The sequence below is a fragment of the Notamacropus eugenii genome, chromosome 3 (genome assembly GCF_028372415.1).
Source record: "Notamacropus eugenii isolate mMacEug1 chromosome 3, mMacEug1.pri_v2, whole genome shotgun sequence".
In the NCBI taxonomy this organism is placed as follows: Eukaryota; Metazoa; Chordata; class Mammalia; order Diprotodontia; family Macropodidae; genus Notamacropus; species Notamacropus eugenii.
Genome location: NC_092874.1, coordinates 32,850,673 through 32,870,453, shown reverse-complemented (window position 1 = coordinate 32,870,453; position 19,781 = coordinate 32,850,673). Strand labels below are relative to the sequence as shown.

Below are 19,781 nucleotides of genomic sequence, written 5' to 3'. Positions count from 1 at the left end.
AATTCATGGAATCTTAATGAAGATTGAAACACACCATTTTCACTTTATTTTAATTTTTTTCCCCCTTTTAGTCTGTGTCTTCTTTAGCAACTATGAGAAATATGGAAATATGTTTTACAAGACTGCACATCTATAACCACTATCATACTGCTTCATGTTTTAAGAAGAGGGGAGGGAAGGGAATAAGGGAGAGAAATTTGAAACTACAATTTTGTAAAAATTCAATGCTAAAAATTGTCTTTATATATAATTTTGGGGGAAAACCTTCCAAAAGGAAAAATAAAAAAGTATTTTCCCTATCTTCTTTGATTCTAGAGCCTTATCATTAAAGAAATCTCAGATAACACCAGGTTTTCTGCCATCTTCATGATTTGCAGAGATACCCAAGAATGATTAAGAAATATATAAGAAATAGGAGAATATGTGTCCATTTTTTTTAGAAATACACAAAAGAATTGTGACTTCAGCATTGTTTAATATTTTCTCATGGGAATGATCAGACATTTTGCCTCTCCCCTTCCCCCTCTCTGACTAACATTTACAATGACTTGGAGTCTTTCTAGATCCCAAGCTGCAAAGTAAGACTTTTGAAGGTTTAATGAAAAACTCATTTGATCTCTTATTGTCCTCTGACAGTGAATTAAACGCTTTGTCAGATATCGCCTAGGAGTCGAGTAAAATCCTCCTAAGATTGCCTTTGAGTCCTCTACTCCAGCATGGGTTATTTTTTCACTTCTACATTGAAAACAGGGTTCCTCTAAGATTAAATGAATATTCTCTTTGTACACCTGCTGCTGGCTTCTCTGTTCTTAAAGTATCTCATGAGTGCCTCTACACATCATTGCACAGCCAACTATTGGAGCAGCTGAGAAATGAGATTTCTAGGGAACCTGAGAAATACAAAGAAAAAATGTAGAGTCACAAATGAGAAGTTGTTGGATTTTAACATTATTAGTGTCAGAAAATATTTTCAAGGTTCAACTGCCTGGTTTTATAGATGAGGAAATATATGCCACAACTGGTTACACATATAGCAAGTAGCTGAGGCATGACTTGAGTGTTCTGACCCCAAATCCATTCCTATTTCACTCTCCACCATATGATATTGAGAACATTTGGATTTGGAGATTGAATTATTCAGATGCTTGCATCTTTAGGATAACAGATGTTGTTGTTCAGTTGTTTCAGTCATGCCCACCTCTTCATGACCCCATTTGGGGTTGACTTGAAAATGACACTGGAGTGGTTTGCCAATTCCTTCTCCAGCTCATTTTAAATATGAGGAAACTGAGGCAAACAGGGTTAAGTGACGTGCCTAGGGTTACACTACTAGGATATGTCTGAGGCTGGATTAGAACTCAGGTCTCTCTGACTCCAAGCCTGACACTCTATCCATGGTGCCGGCTAGGATAACAGCAGTGTTAAATAACTTTCATAAGAGAAGGACAGTAAGCCTTTGGATACATTGGACTTTTCAAAAACTAGGTTATAATTTGGAAGATTATTGAGGTGTTTATAAAGAGGAATGAATATATAAATTCAAATTCAGTGCTATTATATCAAAAATGACTTCAGGTTACCTAACATCCTACAGCCAAAGTAGTCAAAAGAGGTGTATAAATTGTACTAGAATTCAGACTCAATGCTATTATATCAAAAATGACTTCAGGTTACCTAACATCCTACAAAAGCCAAAGTAGTCAAAAGAGGTATATAAATTGTACTAGATGACCCCTAGCCTTCCAATTCTGTGATTCAATGAAGAGTGTGTGCCAAGAAAAGTACCCCATTCATACACAACACTGGCACAACTACTGCCACACTAATTTTTACCAGTTACAAAATCATCATTTTATCCTTGCTGGTCCGCATTCCCATGGGTAGAATGTCTAGCCCCACTTATCAACCACCCAGGTCATGATCACTATTATACACACGCATACACATATATAACATATATATAATATATGTACATATATACTATGTTTATATTTGTGTATGTATATTAGAGTTATCCTAAAACTGAGCCAAGAAAATTCCTGAATTTTAAGAGATCAATGACATCCTCTTGTATGTTTTCTTTTATTCTTCAATATTTCCAGTAAGTTCTCAAGTGGGATAAGTTGACAGGTGAAAGGGAGAGAGAAGGGATCTTTTTTTTCTTGACAAGGGGTTGAAATCATCCATCTTCCAGATTTAAAGAAGAAGATTCAACTACTTTTCTCCATATTTACCATTCCAGGATGGGATGGTATTTGGTCAAGAGGGGAACATGAGGGTGACCCTCAATCAATATGACAAGAATTTATAACACTGTTTAAAAAAATGCAAGAAGAGTTGATCACAGAAGCACAGAATAAGGAAGTCAAACTGGGTTTAGAGAATGGGAGGAAAGCATGGGAAGAAAGGTCAGGGGAGGGCTACCAGACCTAGTCAATATTTCAAAGTGGGTGAACTTAACCATTGGTATGATTCTACTTCTCTCATCTCCAGAAGACCCACAATTTTTTATCCTTCAAAGATGATAATGATGATGATGACAATAATGTAATAAATTGCAAACATTTCTGTGGCACTTTAAGGTTTGCAAAGTGTTCGTTATACCTCATTTATCTCATTTGATACAGGTACCTTCTATTGTTTACGTTACCCTTCTAGTCAGACCCATTCATTACAGGTCCTTATTTCAGAATTGAGCCAATTTCTCAAAAGTTACTTAATTCTTTTGCTATTATAATTTTTTTCAGTTTCAAACTATGATAGATGTATTTCAACTCCTTCCTTAAAATAATATATTGTTCCAAAGTTCCTGCTTTTTTATTAAAAATAATCTCTCATCCTATACATCTTATTTTCTTATTTCATACTTAAAAAAATGAGTTTTTCTTCTGTATTAACATCCATTTACTTATTTTTCTCAATCAGTTTTAACTTGAGAGAGGTAGTGAGTAGTTAGAAACGGGAAAACTGAATTGAGACTAATGGAACTTGTCTACTATTTTCTCTTCTCTTTCCTTGCTATATGGGCCTGAATATGTCACTTTACTTTCCACTTAGGGCATTGAACTGGATTTTCTTTTAAGGCCTTGCTTAGTTTTGACATTCTTTCAACTCTTTGGGGGTCATTGTGTCAGGGTTTAATTAGGTCTAGACCTTGCCATGCACTAGCTTAATCCAAGATAGAAAGACCAGAATTCTACACAATATCCCTGCAAGACAAAATGGTAGATAAAGAGTGAGCAAGCCTCTGCTTCATGAAGACCTGCATTCAAATAAAAACTTCTGGCACATGCTAGCTTTGTGATCACAGGCAAGTCATTTAACAGTGCCCCAGGCCAACCTCTGAGTCTATAAATAGCAAAGCAGAGGTCCTTCTTTGCTGAAGGAGGATGTTTTCCTGTAACAATAAAATCACAAGTTTAGGATACCCTTACAAAAAGGACACAGGATTGAACAAAAGTTAAATGTCATTCAGTCCTTCAGTTGCATTGGAATCTTTGTGACCCGATGGGTCCCAGAACAGCAGGTCCTTTTCTCCACTATCTCCCAAAATCTGAAAAGAAAATTCCGCCAAGCAATAAGCAGCTTCTTCATCAAGAAAAAGGGGACGTTGAGCCAGATGACCTTTGAAGTCCCTTGCAGTTCTCTATCTATGAAGTAAACCCCTCGAGTGTCTTTCCCTCCCTAACCCCCTAAAACAGTGGCATCAAATTCAAATAGAAACACCCTGTTTGACTTCATAGTGACCTAGAAAACAATACATTAACATTAGCCATGTTGCATTGTATTTTTTTCAATTTTGTTAAACATATCTCAATTACATTTTAATGTGGTTCCTGGCATCATTTAGGAGTTTTGCTTTGTTTGAAACTTCTACCCTAAAATACTTCATGGTCCAAAATTCATTCTCCTTATCCTCTCCCCTCAAAATATTCATAGTCCTAATCCAGCTGATCTTTACAGTTAGGAGGAAAGAAATCAGATTAAAATAAATTGCATCTAGACAGGAATGACAGATGGCCCCTGCTTGACTCATTCAGAGGAATTTATATTTCAGAAGAGGATGCCAATCAACCCGCAGGAATCTCAGGTGACAGGGAGAATGTGGATATAACTGCGTGAGGAAGCCAAGGATGAAGATATTTCCGTAGGGTTGGTGAGCCTCCCTGTTACTCTTCAAATTCTATATTTCATCCATGCTTGTTACTTTGTTGGAAGAGAAGACCAGTCACTGTTCTGTCTGGTACTTGTTTCTGAACTTTATTGCAAACAGTCGGCCCTGCCATAAAACAACCACTAACCTTAGAACCCAGCTTTCATGCTGTTTCAAATCCCAAATCTTTTCATATCTGCAAACTGGGAGAACAAACTCCCAAGGCACCAAGTTTTATCCCAGCATCTGACTGTTCAAATTATCTAGGAACCTTGAGAAAAACTTCAGATTGGTTATCTGTACCCTACTTTCCCAAATGAGGGACACAGTAAAAGTAGGGAGAACGTTACCTTTGGATCAAGTGAACCCGAATTTGAATAGAGATTCAGCTATCTTTTGTACGTGTCCCCTTGAACAAATGACAACCTAAGCTTCAGTTTCCTCATTTGTAAAATGATCCCTAACCAAATCCTATGAAATTTTAAGTTTGTTTTAGCTCTTATAACTCCATTCAGCTCTATAGTGGGTAGCTCCTACCCCATTCCTTTAGACAACAGAGTTTTAGGCCATGATTCACTAGGTATCCATAGTCCCAGAGCCTAACTTTCTCAGGTTCTTGTCCAAAGAACATTTTAGTCTTTAGTCAGAACCCAAGGTGGGCCAGAGCATCTCTGATCTCCAGAGCCAGTGGGCTCTCTTGAGAGTAAGCACAACAAATCAGAAGTGTTACACCTTAGAAGCTAAGATTTGGGTACCTGAGCTACCAAAGAATTCCCAAGATGAATTAAAGTCTCTCCATATGTATTTAGTCTTCTTTTCTCATAACAATCATCTGCTTCCAACTTAAAAAAATAGAAAAATCAACACTGACCTTGCTCACTGGGCCTCGTTATTTCCTAAATGGCAGAGAACATAAGGTTGTTTGCTTTTAAGGTTTTTTTTCAAGCTGCAGAGGGATCCTTTCCCCCGCCCTCTTTGGTCCAGCAGGGAGAACAAAACTTTAATCTTAGATTTTAAAAGGATAAACCTTCGATCTCATCTAATCCTATCCACTATCCCTCAGATGATAACATTGAGGTCCAAAGAAATCTCCTGACCTCCTTGTAATCTGTGTGTTATGTGTGGCCTAAAGGATAGATTCAAGGACAGAATATTGTATGTATGTGTTTATATACATGCATGTAGGTAGTAATGGCACTGACTTGTATTCCAGCAAAAATTCTGTCGATCCTAAATGTCATGGCCACCTTATCTTACCACAGAAAGTTGTTACTCTATCTACAAAGGGGCAAAATATTTCATTCCTTTGATACCAAGCCTTATAAACTGAAACTTAAGTATGCCTCAGTATTACAGACTGGGATAAAGTTGGAGTAGCTGAAAAACCCTGGAGTCTAAGGGAGATCCCTGGCTCATTATGAATAGGGACACTCAAAGCTAGCACCTTCCTCATTGTGAATAGAAAACTCTAAGCCAATACTTTATACAAAGAGCCTAATGACTTCTATAATCAGTATTCTGATTAAAATTACTTACTGTTCCTGGTCATTTTCTTCTTCATATAGGCCTGTGATTTATCAACGTGAAGAACCAATACTGACTGGCAACACCTTTGTAATTTACAGTCTTAGAGAGTTACCTGGGCTATTTGCGTGACTTGTCCAGGGTGCTCCAGCTAGTTTGTGTCAGAAACTGATTTTAGCCTATTCCTAACTCCAAAGTTGGCCCTCAAGCTTCTACTCCAATGATCTCTCCATATTTATTTTTTTCCCTCTTAGTAAACATACTTATTTGGTGCAAGTCTTCTCTTGAATAAAAGGGCCATCTGTCCTGGGTAAGGAATTGTCTCAAGTAACAATGGAAAGCTTCCTTAATATTTATTCTCCATTGGCACATACTTTTACAATACAACTAGGTGTTACCTTCAGATACACACCAGAGGTCATTATCAGGATAATATAATTCCTCCATCACAAGATTTGCTTTCCCCCCTAAACTCTCAGATGTTGTCATGATGTTTAAAATATCTGTTTAGGGAAATCCTACTGGGTTGACCTGATGCTCATAAGGCTTTGATTTGTCCCAAGTGGCAATTTAAAGTCCATTCCTTCAGCTCGAAGACTCTGTTAAGAAGAGTAATTGGCATCAATAACACTTACCTGTATGTGTGGAATACAGGCTATGCAGCCACAATAAGTTAAGAATCATAGCATCGTTACTTTAAACAATGAAGTGAGTGGAATTTATGTGACAAAGGTTGATCCTAATGAGGACCTTTATAAGATGTGGATGGAAAATGTGGGAGAAAGTTTATCATGAAACTGAATTGTATATCAGTCATTATAAAGCATTAGGTGCTGCCCTCAGACTGCAAAGCAAATTCTGGGTCCCACAGAAGGCTTAACTTTTCATCACTCACAGGAGACCTGGATTCAAGTCATTTACAAGCACTGAATTACTCAAAAGTCGAGATCCCTTTCAAATATAGAAAATTCACCATGCACCTGGGAATTGGCTGAACCTCTCATGGGCAGTGAAAAGAAAAGGAGAGGGGTGGGGAATTCACCACTGGACAGAAAAATGGCTCCAGAGGGACGCTGGCATAACCAGCACATAACCCAACAGAGGAGGGCGATGTGAAAACAAAACCCCCAGAATGGTAACAATGACAAGAACAAAGATTATCTCATAACCTGTTTTGTCAGAGCTGGTATTGATGGCATTGGTACTGATGGAGGTGAAGGTAGTCTTTGCGCTGTCCTTGGCAGGTACAGATTTCTGTTTATTTTTCATGGCTTCCAGTGCTTTGAGCTTCTTGGCATGTTTAGTGCCTTTGTAGTGGGCCGCAGCCTGGCTCTACAAAGGAGAACAAAATGAACCATGCAATCAGGCTCATTTCTAAACTGGCATTCTCTGTATTAGTACAAATACAGATGACCTTTCAATAATGGGTACCATCCATGCTCTTCCTGACAAGGATCAAGTGACTAGCACTCTCTAGAATGAGGTCTAGAAATGAATAGACTTGGGTTCTTAAAAACCCCAGGGCAGACATGATTGAATTGGATGAAACCTAAAAGCATTCACATCCTAACACATCACTGAACTTTTTTTTCCTCTGTGGCATGAAGAATATCACATCGGCACATTGGAATGTTGCCTCCACTCCACCATATTGCTTGTCTCCCTAAGATTTAAACAAGGAGACTAATGAATTGTCCATCTGGTTCATTTGCTCAGAAAATGTATCCACTGCAATCACTGAATGTATTACTACTAGAGGAGTTGCCAGAAGTGTTTATGAGTAGGATCTCATAGAAAACAAGCCAAGGGAGTACTCTACAGATAGTCAGGTGTGCAAGTTAAGGAGAAAATATGGCACCTACATTCTAATGTTGGGGAAAGATGTTCAACTTTCTGGCTTTAAAAGGAAGAATCATTTTATCCTGCTCCCTCCTGAAAGGAGTCAGTAAAATTCAAGGCTAAGGACATTCTCTCAAATCATGACCCTTAGAGACTTTGACCTATTGCCAAGGGGTCTTGATGTGTTCTGACTAACAAATGAAACCCATAATGGCAACATGTTTTACCTGGGCTTCTGCAAGGAGTTTTTCCCTTCTCTAGACTTTTCCAACAATACATGAATCCTTTCCCTTTTTTTATCTACACCTGAGAAAAATATATTAGGAAGGCCTTTAAAAATACAAATCCTTCTTTTCATCCTACTTTTCTCCCACTGTTTAAAGATCAAGGATACAGAGGCTGGGAGTATGGGCTAGAGGGATAGCCTGCTCTAAGGACTCTTGGGTCCCTTCTGATTTTGAGATACTGAAATATCTGAAAATTCTTCAACCTTCATATCCTACAGAACAATGTCTAGTACAGAAATACCTCCCCAACTCTGGGGGCCTATGATATCCATTAAGAAAACAGTATCGCTCCTTTTGTTAAAGATACAATTCTGTTTTAAAATTTAAGTTTTATCCTTCTCCTCTCCATTACTTCCTCTTTCTCCACTCCATTTTTTTCTTCCTTGAAGAACAAGAGAAAAACCAGCCTTATACAAGGTTTGGAACAGAAATCATCTTGATAATTGAGCTATGATGACTTAACAAACCACAAAACCCTATTGATAGTGAAAAAAAAAAAAAAAAAACCACTGTGTCCTACCCTACCATCATGAAGTCTCATTTACCACTGAGAATTCATGAAACAGTCAACATTTATCAGCATCCCTATTGTCTTGCACAGAGTGTAGTTTAATGCTGAATTAAACTGAGCTAGGAAAAGGGAAAACCAGTAGATATATTGTTAAGAATAGTGACCCAGTTTCACTCAGTGAGTTTTTTAAGTAATCTCTGTGCTGATAAACATCCAGAAATCAATCTTTCATCTAGTTAACTGTATTTATTAATTTAAAAATAAGTGATCTGTTACTTAAGGTGCATCATTCTGACTGGCCAAAGCATGTGGTTTTAAAATACAAGTACCAGGTACCCTTATTGAAAGAACACTGGACAGTGAAGTTATTAGAAACAACTTAAACAGAGAGCACAGTCATGCATCATTTACACATTTTCAGGGACACATAACACTGAGACATACCATAAACCAAAAAACAAGAAGTTAAGTGACACTATAGTTAAATAAACAATGCTGTATTAGCATGATCATGCAATATAGAGTATTTGTATTCCATACAAAAAATTTGTTTTGTCACTCGCACCAAATGATATTCATTTACTTTAATGTCATTATTTATTTTTCTTTTTAAGACTGGATGTCCCTATTCCACCAAGACTGAAAGGAGAGGAGCCACTCACAGGCCTGATCCCTCTATGGACCATAGCACACATTCTGAGCTTCTCTGTTTCCACTCTTGGGCCAGCTCACCCTTCCGTGAGCAGTCCTCTGCTCCCCATTCCTAGGAGCTCACCATATTTTTGCTAGACTCCATTCAGACACCTGATTATGCTTAGCCCTAGCAAAGCTCAGAATTCCCGAGCTCAAGTAATTTATCAACCTTCTTCTGTCTGGTAGTAGAGATTTTAAGCATATGTCACCATGCCTTACTAGTCAAGCTTTTTCTTTTTAATTTTACTTATTTTATCCTGAATTTAAGAACTAAAACAAGCATTTCCATAGCATAGTAGAAAAAAATTGCATAGGAAACTACAAATCTATTTTTAGACAACTTGCTATTGCTTTTAAATATATAATAAAGTTATCATGTAATTTTTTTTCCTCCTTCTTTCTTCCCTCCTCCCACCCTAGAGATGGCTACCGTTAGACACAAATATATGTGTATATATAAAACCAAACTATATATAATCCTATTTACTAGCTCTTTCCTTCATAGGTTCTTTGCAGTTAATTTGAGTATTTATAATAGTCAAAATGACTTAGTTGCTCAAAGTTTTTTTTTAATTTCTTTTTAAACTGCTTAAGCTTTTTTAAGGGTAACTGTATATATTCAATTAAATTATTTGATAGGCAACAGTGTCTTGTCAGCTACATTTTCATCTTTAAAAATTAAATCACCCTACCCTCCATTCTTTCCCTTTCCGCAATGGGGAAATATGAACTTTTTAACATTCTAAGATTGGGAAGAAGGGATAAGGATGGATATTGATAGATAATTTAATCAATGTGGGAAATTCCTTAGTTCAGAATCTAATTTACCCATTTATATTAGCACAAATAAGAAAGACATAACATGGATTTATACATGAAATGACAGATACAATAAGATATACATTAATATCTTCATAGGGCAGCTAGGAGGTACAGTGAATAGAGTGCCAGACCAGGAGTCAGGAAGATCTGAATTCAAATCCAGACTCACATACTAGCTGTATGCCCTTGGGCAAGTCATTTAACTTTGTTTGCTTCAGTATCCTTATCTATACCATGACAAACCACTGCCAAGAAAACCCCAGTTGGAGTTACAAAGAAACAGACATGACTGAAAGTCCCTTCTTAGGCCTCCAGCTGCTATAATCATATTTCAGGTGTCCTGCCATCTTTTAAAATTTCAAATCTCCACCTCCTAAAGGACAGCCATACTTTTTCTTTCACATCATCCTACAAATCAGGTTTGGATTCATCTCTAGTGGATTTAGGGATCAAGCTCTAGGAAATTTTATCTAGCTAGATGTTTACACCCACTAACATTGCCTTCCAATTTGCAAGTGAACAAGGAGGAAAAATAGGGGGAGTAAACCATGTAGAATAGATAAAGTAAACCTATGTCTAAAATGATGCCAGTTAATAAGTTCTCATCTTCCTGAGCTGTGAAATTGAAAACTAAATTGGAGAATAATACCAAATGAATTCTGGCCCCAAAGAAGTTGTTCAGTGGAACTCAAAAAGGTCAATGTGTATTCAGTGGGGGGAATCAAGATGGCAGAGAATATATGAACAACATTAAAGAGAATGCTAAGTAAGGATAGATTGAATCTGGTCGACATTGGCAAACAACCCAGATCATGTGAACTTCTGGTCTACCCATATTTTACTTGGATACTTCAATAATAGGCAGCTATGATTTCCACAGTCGCAACACTCCGTATCTCAACTGATGTAAGCTGCATTCTCCTTTACACTTTAGTAGTCTATTTATATATATATATGCTTGTGCACTTCAAAAATCATTATGTGGGGTCTAACCTTCCGGCATTGAATCTCTGCTGATGGTAACCATGCAAATACTTATAGGAAAGACCTTCAATAGACCCAGTCACAAAGACTTTCCTACCTTCTGCAAGAGGCCTTTCCCATACACCCCTTTCCCACCCTTCTTCTCTCTGGGATTATATCTGTTTAGGTGTATATATCTCACATGTACACAGTTCTTTGTCTATTGTCTTCCCTATAAGAGTGGGAGCTCCTTGAGGGCAGACACTATGCAATTATCTTTGTTTTTCCCAGCACTGAGTATAAGGCCTGGTACATGGAAAGCACTTAATAAATGCTTTTTTTTGCTTGTTTGCTTTTTTTTCCAGTTTCATAATTTAGTAGAACCTACTAGAATTCATACCCCACTGTTCTGATTACAGAAAATCAGGAGCCATTTCTCTAGAAGTACTGGGTAGTAACATCAGTAGACTATGTACCTCCATACCGGTCAAATAGAGTTCTATTTCAGAGTTTCAACAGGAGGGCAGAGTATTTCTCCCTTTGGGAGAGAGTTCTCTACAGTGGCTTCCTCCCCTGTGCCTCATTTCTTGACCCTCCACAACCCACATTGCCACATAGCACCACTAGCACTCAATAATCATTCCATGAAACTGAATCACTCTCATAGGCAGAATGTCCTCTGTCCTATAGCCAGCTTCTCCTTGCTCCCTCCACTAGTTTTGCCTCACAGGGAAGATATCTAGTTACAGTTCTACCCTATACCAATAGTTTACTTGTATCACCCAAATAGTTGCCCCAGTTTTCTAGTTAACCTGCTTTAGAAAGTCACAGGTCATGCTTCAATGACTCTCATAGAATTGCATGTGATAAGAATTCTAAGGGACTCACTATAGAGTTCCAGGAGAGGGAGAGATTAACAAATATCTCACTCCTTTCAGGAGCATCTGAACAAGCCATAGTGAATTAGACAGACTAAGTCTTTCAGTCACCTCTAATCTAGCTGTGGCCATAAAAAAGTAAGTGTCAGTCCAAGCATGGCCCCTGCTCTGAATTTCTAAAAGCAACAACTTGAAGAAAGCATCCTCCCTGACTTAAACAGCTTCTACTTTTGGGGGAGGATAAGCCAAAGTAGAATGTGGCATGATCTATCTTCCCAAGGATCATTTCCTGTGTTTTATATGGAAGGTTTCATGTCAAGAACTTCCAGGAAAACTGGGAACCCTTGCATAAAAATGTGTGTATGTACATATGTATATGGAAATATTCACACATATCTATGCGTCTAGATATGTCTATATACATTTCAAAGGAAAAAAATAAAAAACACACCCTCTGCTCTGTTAGAACATATTTAGGACTCCTTGTTCTGAAAAACTAATATCTAATTAGACAACTGTATAATTTCATCATGATTATAAGAATAGAATAAAGATGAATTTAATGTTTTCAGTTAAAAAGAGAAAGTCTGTGAATAAGAAAAGCTCGCTCTCATTGACCTTGAAATATCAAACAAAAATATAAAACTGAGCAAAGAGCACCTGCAGAGGCAAGGACCAGCCCTACACTTCTTTGTACATTCCTGTGAAATACAAGGGAAACTTTTATAATGTTACTGGAGCTAATGGGTCAATAGTGCAATCCGATTTTTTAAATCTTGAATATTAAACTGTAATTTTGAGGAGATAATTCTAGTTCAAGCAAATTGAAATGCAAACTCTAGTAATGATTAACTACGTATATCCTTTCAGAACTAACTCATTTATCTCTGTCTTTTAAGCCAGCAGTCTCTTTCTGAATCACTATTATCTATCAAGTGGGGCCAACAGGACCCTCATTATAGGGTTATCACAGCATTCCACAATCACAGTATAGTTTTGATTTGACTCTATATGTGATGCCTTGAGGACCTTTAAAAAAAATTGGGACTACTAGATACTAACAGAATTTCTTACGTCATTTACCAATTTGTTTGATTGTAATGTACATTCCAAATACAAAATGTAGTGGTTCCTTGTGATATCATACAACTTGATCCATGAGAAAAACAACAGCACATGAAGACACAAAATCAGAGAGCAAGCAATTGAAGGTGGATATAAAAGCTCTTATTTTTCCTTCTAGAACTATGATGGAATACTTCAATTAAAAATAGGTTATATCTAGAAGTTACCCTTCAACAAAAAAGTTTGAGCTAGAGCTAATTTTAAAAAACATCAATTTATATTAGTTAAAATGTAAGAATTTTATATATAAAATAAACTCATCATATAATATAGGTATAGACCACATATGAATTATATTAGTTAAATATTAGAATCTCACAAAATATAAGAATTACCTCTCTTAGTGTAAGTTGGTATTCATGAGTATTCTTTGGGAGATTCTGGGGAGGAAATGAAACTGATGAAACATGATGCTGTATTCAGGAAAACTCAACTATCTTTAAAAACAAACTTGCTACATATTATGCTCTAAGAAATATTGAAAATAATGCCAAGATATTAAAAAAAAACCCAGATTCCTTCTTTCACCCCATTTTCCTACAATCTTGTAGTAAGTACAGGTCATCTGTCATGTTTCTCTTTTTCTACTAATATCTGTTTCATTTTTAAAAATAAGCTTCATTTCCTATTCACCTAGTACATTAGATGATTGTCTTCACAAATATGTTTTTGTACTTGAAGTATCCAGGTTTTTCAGTCTATAAATTACTGCCAAACTAAATTTAAAATTGTAGTCATAAGTAATTTACAGTGGTAACCCTAAGCAAATTCACCAGCTTCCCTTAGGCACAGTTAAAAAATATTTCATAAACATGTTCATGAACCCTTTTACAGGGGAAAAAATACATGAAATCCCATGGATAAGGAGGAAGACTTTGATGAGTCTTCATTATTACCAAATTCATATTTTGATGCTTTTCACTACTTTATTTTTGAAATAAAGATTTACCTTAATGGATCAATTATTCTTTTAAACTGATAAGGCATTCCATTGCTTATGAATTAGGTGTGATGAACTGGGGTAGGGCTAAGGGAACAGTGCAAAAGAATGTAACTAATGTTTCATCCCCACCGTCTAAAATTGACTAGAGCTGAAGGGGGATCTAATCCATTAACTGCAGCTGTATGAAACCAATTCGGGGCATATAGGTTTTTGTTATTTCTATTCAACACTGGGTGCTTCTTTAAAACTTATGAAAAAAGAACCTTATCAGGCAGACAAGTCAAATTAATTTCAAATTCCATTCTCATAAACAAAGCAATATCTTTTTTTTTTCTTTTTGTTCCCACCCCACCCCATTCAGTAAAAGAACTTCAAACACTTAGAGAATCACAGTTATAAGAAACTTGCCTCCAATGGTAAAAGCTTTAACATTTTCAACTCGTGGAATTATATTGAGCAAGGGGAAACAGCCATGAATCTGATAAGTTAATTACCCTTTTCACATTTTGCATCCTACAATAACACAACCCATGTAGCCAACTTAATAACCTGTTTCAACTTGGGAAGCCAGCATGTAATTAGATGACCTAAGAGTGATGAAAACTGGAAACTCTCACCCATTTTCAACCATTCCTCATGGCAAATAACACCCAATTAAGAGTGATCTTTCCAAGACCAATGATTGGTGATTCATTTTAGATGTGTCTTGTTTGGCTCAGGACATTAAATGCATGAACTCAACAAAATTCCAATAGTTTGGAATAAGCTAATATTGGAATTTGCTAATAAGCGAACCAACAATGGAATAAAGCAGACTTTAAACAAACATAAATGTTACAAGGTTCAAAAAGGGTGCTGTCTATGGTTTCTGCCAAGTAATGAGAAGATCTGAATGTTTCTTGTAAAACAGATATCTCCAAATTTGACTTTGCAAATTATCAAGACTCTTTCCTACTGAGTATTTCCCTGATTGGATTGGAGCAAGCCTTAGGTACTCACCTGCCCAAAGCATCTCTGTCCAGCTCTACATTCCACAGTGCCTAGTCATGAAACATGACTGTTTCTGTGGTTCTGTGCATTGATAAAATGAGGGAACTGGAGTGGGTGAGACAAGTTAATTGGAGTGTTTTCACCTGGTCCTTGTTGCCAAGGAAACCAGTAGTGGTGGAGTACATTCCAAACAGCTGTCTTATGGAGTAGCAGAGTGGGGAACTCTGATTGGGTCATGAATACATAATACAATAAAAACATAAGCAAAAAAAGGGGGGGGGGGAGTTGTCTTTAGAAGAGTGTTACTCCCAGCTAAGCTAACAAAAAGAAAGAAATGGTTAAGAACTAATTCAATGGGTTTGGGAAAATTTGGTCAGTAGAAGAAACAAAGTTATTTTAAATGCCAGAGATTCTATCGAACCAGGTTTGTCAACTGTATTGACAGATACAGATAGAAATATAAGAATAAAAATGAAACAATGCCTGTCCTCCCTGATCTTACATTCTACTAATGCATACAAGAGACAAAATGCCTGAGGTCTCATTATTTACTCTGTTTGGTGCTTGCAAGTAATCACAATAATGATCATAAATGAGTGGTGGGCTTAATAGATTGTATGGTTACATGCAAAACATTTACTCTCCCTTGTCCTTGACTTCCTCCTCCATGAAATAGGGCTAGTAATACCTCCTCACTCACCCCCATCATTGCCCCTATGAAGCAATAGAATGTAAACTCCTTAAAAACAGGGAGTATTACATTTCTATCATGGTGTCCCTGCTACTAAGACTATGCTTGGTACATGATAGATGCTTAATGAATGTCTGTTGAATTGAATTGAGGGAGAAGTTAAAATATTGCTTCCATAGTAATGCTCTCATAAATTAAAAGTTCCTTTGGGATGGCCTTCCTTAACTGAGAAATGTTACCTTTTTGTCATTTATATTGGTACATATAATGGTTTCTGGGTTTACCTATGGAATCAGAATGCATGCTGAGCTCAATTTCACTCTCTTGTCATTTCATGGCGGTTCTCCTTGTCTGTCAAACGTATTTCAGGGAATTTTTTATGGCCCTTAAAGCATCTAGAACAAACACAAACTATTGTTTTGGTGCTGTGATGAAGCTTATCATCAAAAACTAATGATGCTATGTATAGAAAGGAACTTTCTTTAGGTCAAATTTGTCAAAGGAATAATATGGAGGTTTATTTTTTCAAATTTTAATAAATAAATAGTGTTTCCTTTTCAAAGGAGGAAAATAATGAACTATTCTGATGATAAATGTGTATTTTACAATTTATTTTAAAAATGTCTGTTCATAAATATTGAAAAAACTCTACTAGCCACATATGTAAGGAACTGACTTTATGAAACATTTAATTCTCTCAGGCCACCATTACAGCACAAACAATAAATTATTGCTTCAGTTCAGCTCTCTCAAATATATTTTTTTGGACTCACACACAATTAAATACCTTTTGCAACTACCAGCATATGGATGTGGAGTTATCATTCAGAGCCACAAATGGATTGGAAGCCCAATAGAAGTAAAGGGTATAACATAGGGGACTTGAAAAGCTAAAGTGAGTCTACAGTGCATTAGCAGATTTTCTAGTATGAGAAATTTTCTTTTATCCTCAACTCATACCTAGTCAGACAATAGTTGGAATATTGTGTTCAGTTCTGAGATCCACATTCTAGGAAATTGATAAGTGGAAGCAAAGAGGTTAGTGGCTAGAAAGATTTCACTGGAGCCTTCCTCTATAAAGGCTATTTCTCACATGGTCTGTATGAGTAATCTAGTTATTTACTCTTTCTCTCTCCCAATACACAGAGGCTGCTTTTGTCCATCGTTTGTATCCACAAAGTTAAGCATAAAGCCTGACAAACTTTTGAATGAACTGACTGACAGACTTGATGTACAGTGCCATGCAAGGATCAGTGAAAGAAGAGGGGATGCTGAGTTTGGAGAAGGGAAGACTTGGGGACTCTTAAGTGGAAGAAAAATTACATTGTTTTTATTTGAATTTATTTTCCTTGAACCAATGGCATGGAAGCATACATATCTGGAAGTCTGAGACAGACTTCCATAAAATTGAAAATTTCCCAACAATTCAGGTGGTTCCATAGCCAAATATATTGCTTCACTGTGTGGTGAATATTCCATTACCGAAAGCCTTCAAGAAAGGAACGGAGGACTAGTCATTAAAGGCATTGTGAAGTTTATATCTCAAGTATAGGTAAGACTAGATATCCCTTCAAACGCTGACAGTCTAGGAGTCTACAAAGGAAACATTGTATCCAGAAACCAATGAGGAAAGGTATATGTATACTTTCCCTAGTCATTAACAAAATACAGGTATATACCAAAAATTTTGCACTTCCTCATGTGAATGAATACAAATCAGCATAACTAAATGAAAACAAAACATATGGGAATTAATGTGAAATATTGGCCAAGATGGAATTGACACAAAGGAGAATAGCATCTAATAATGAAACAAAAAAGGACTTGATCTAAATATTTACCCTCCTCCCTATTGCTAGCAATGGTATTAGTGATAAAATAGGCTATGAATATGCTTGTAACCAGTTAGTCAAAAATTGATATTTTCTAAACTTTAAAAAAACATATCTTAAACATTTTTATGGAAAAAAATAAATTCATTCTCAGTGTGTACTATTACATTAGGCAACATTGGTTATTCTCACATTAAAAAAAAGCCATCTGAAAATAACTTATACTCCATACCCATTGATTCACTTGAAGGCATATATAAGACTGGGAGATCAATGCTAAAAACAAAACAAAACAAAACCCACTAAACTATTTATAGCAGCATTTTTTGTAGCAACAATGCACAACAAAACAAAAACAAAGAAGATGTGCCCATCCTTTGAAGGACCCCTACATAAGTCATGATACATGAAGGGAGTGAATATGAGAAGTAGCATAGAATCGTGGTTAGAACAGTGAATAAATTTGGAAGGATCTGGGTTCAAATCCCACTGCAAATATTTACTAGTTGTGTAACAGATGTTGTGCCTCATTTTCCTTATTTGAAAAATAAGGATGTGTGTGTGAAGAGATAGATGGCCCCTAAGGTACGAACATGTTCCGAATCTATTATCATGGGGAAAAAATGAATGCAGAAAAGCATGGGAAGATTTATGAACTGAGGCAAAGTGAAGTAATCATAACCAAGAAGCCAACATACATAATGACAGCAATTGAAACAGAAAAGAGCTATTTAATTAAAAAATGAATATTGTGAAATTATAATGGATAAGTTTGGGTCCAAAGAAGATCCACAAGGCACTACTTTCTCATTTTTTTTACAGAGGTGAAGGGACAAAGGATGTAGAAAATTGCCTATAATGTGACATTTTTTATCTGTCCCTTAATTTTGTGGAACTGTTTTTCCCTTCTTTTTATTCTTTATTATGAGAATAGCTTCTGCAAGAGAGAAAGGGAGATAAGATACACTGGGCAGTGCAGGTGTTAGAAAAATTAAAGAAAACTTTTTTTTAAAAGAAAATAAACCATCTGCAATAAAAACAAATTGTTTATTTCTTTACAATGTACCAAAACAAAATTATGTTTGATTAATTCCATGACTGAGTAGCCCAGATCCATAGTTTTAGTTATTTTGTGTTGCAATACCTTTTATAATCTTACATCATCCTCCACGGTGTTCAGCAGATGGAAGATAATGATGTCATTAATTCAAGAAATATTTGAGTTTCAATTTTGCATCAGATACTGTGCTAAACCAAGTGCTTGGGATATAAGGAAAGGCAAGGAGAAGAGAAGAGGGGAGGGGAACGAAGGGGAGGGGAGAACTAAAGATATATTTGCTTTCTGGGACTAAATATTTAAAGGAAAAGCCAAAATGCTAATATCTTGATCCATCAAAACTATATGTAGGTAATTTTAAAAGCAGAGATATTAGAAAAGATTTTCAGAAGGTAGGATTTCAGTTAAATTCTGAAGGAATCCACAGAAACCAAGCAGCAGAAGTAACGAACAGACAATTCAAGGATGGAGGTCACTTAGTACAAAGCGAGATGGATTGATTGTTGTGTTAAAGGAACAGCAAAGAGGACAGTTTTGCTGGATAGTAGAGTACAGGCATACCTCAGAGTTATTGAGGGTTTGGTACCAGATCTCCTCAATAAAGCAAATATAGCAATGGGGCTTTTAGTGCATATCAAAGTTATGTTTACATTACACTGTAGTCTATTAAGGGTGCAATAGTATTTTGTCTAAGCAAATGTATGTACCTTAATTTAAAATACTTTATTTCTAAAAAATGCTAACCATCATCTGAATCTTCAGTGAGTTGTAACATTTTTGTTGGTGGAGAGTCTTGCTTTGATGTTGGTGGCCGCTGACTGATCAACGGGGTGGTGGCAGAAGATTGGGGTATCTATGGCAATTTCTTAAAATGAGACAACAATGAAGTTTGTCACATCAATTGAGTCTTCCTTTCACTTGAATATTTAAAGGCCATTGTAGGGTTATTAATTGATACAATTTCAAAATTGTTGTGTATCAGGGAATAGGGAGGCTTCAGGAGAGAGAGACAGGGGAAAAGCTGGTGGGTAGAGCAGTCAAAACACACCAAACACTTATTAAGTTCACCATCTTATATGGGTGTGGTTCATGGCATCCCCAAGACAACGACAATAGGAACATCAAAGACCACTGATCATAGATCACCATAACAGATAAAACAATAGTGAAAAAGTCTGAAATATTGTGAGAATTACCAAAATGTGAGAGTTGCTCAACACAAACCTTCTGTTTATGTTGCCACAAACCTTCGGTTTATAAAAACAAACAAACAAACAAAAACTGTGAAGTACAATAAAGTGAAATCAATAAATCAAGATGTGCCTGTATTAGAAAGGAATAAGGTGTAAGAAGGTTGGGAAGGAAGGAAGGGGCCAAGTTGTGAGGGCACTATATTTAGTACCAGAACTCCTGGTAGGTGATGAACTCAGCACAGAATGAAACAAAGATTTTTGTGGCCATTACCAGTAAATT

The 19,781-nt window shown here is 36.4% G+C and overlaps 1 protein-coding gene across 13 annotated transcripts in view; it reads right to left on the bottom strand.

Annotated features, from left to right (window-relative positions):
* The window catches only part of ZNF385D (zinc finger protein 385D), a 368,989-nt gene that overhangs the window by 110,722 nt on the left and 238,486 nt on the right, over positions 1–19,781 (bottom strand). For 8 of the 13 annotated variants that reach the window (XM_072651193.1, XM_072651196.1, XM_072651197.1 and 5 more), the window contains 2 exons: positions 13,131–13,175; positions 6,847–7,009 (listed from right to left, as the gene is read on the bottom strand). In XM_072651193.1, the coding sequence (XP_072507294.1) occupies positions 6,847–7,009; positions 13,131–13,175 (208 nt within the window). Of the gene's footprint in view, positions 1–6,846; positions 7,010–13,130; positions 13,176–14,146; positions 14,344–19,781 lie in introns of those variants that run through there. The other 5 variants (XM_072651195.1, XM_072651199.1, XM_072651202.1 and 2 more) reach the window with 2 other exon arrangements.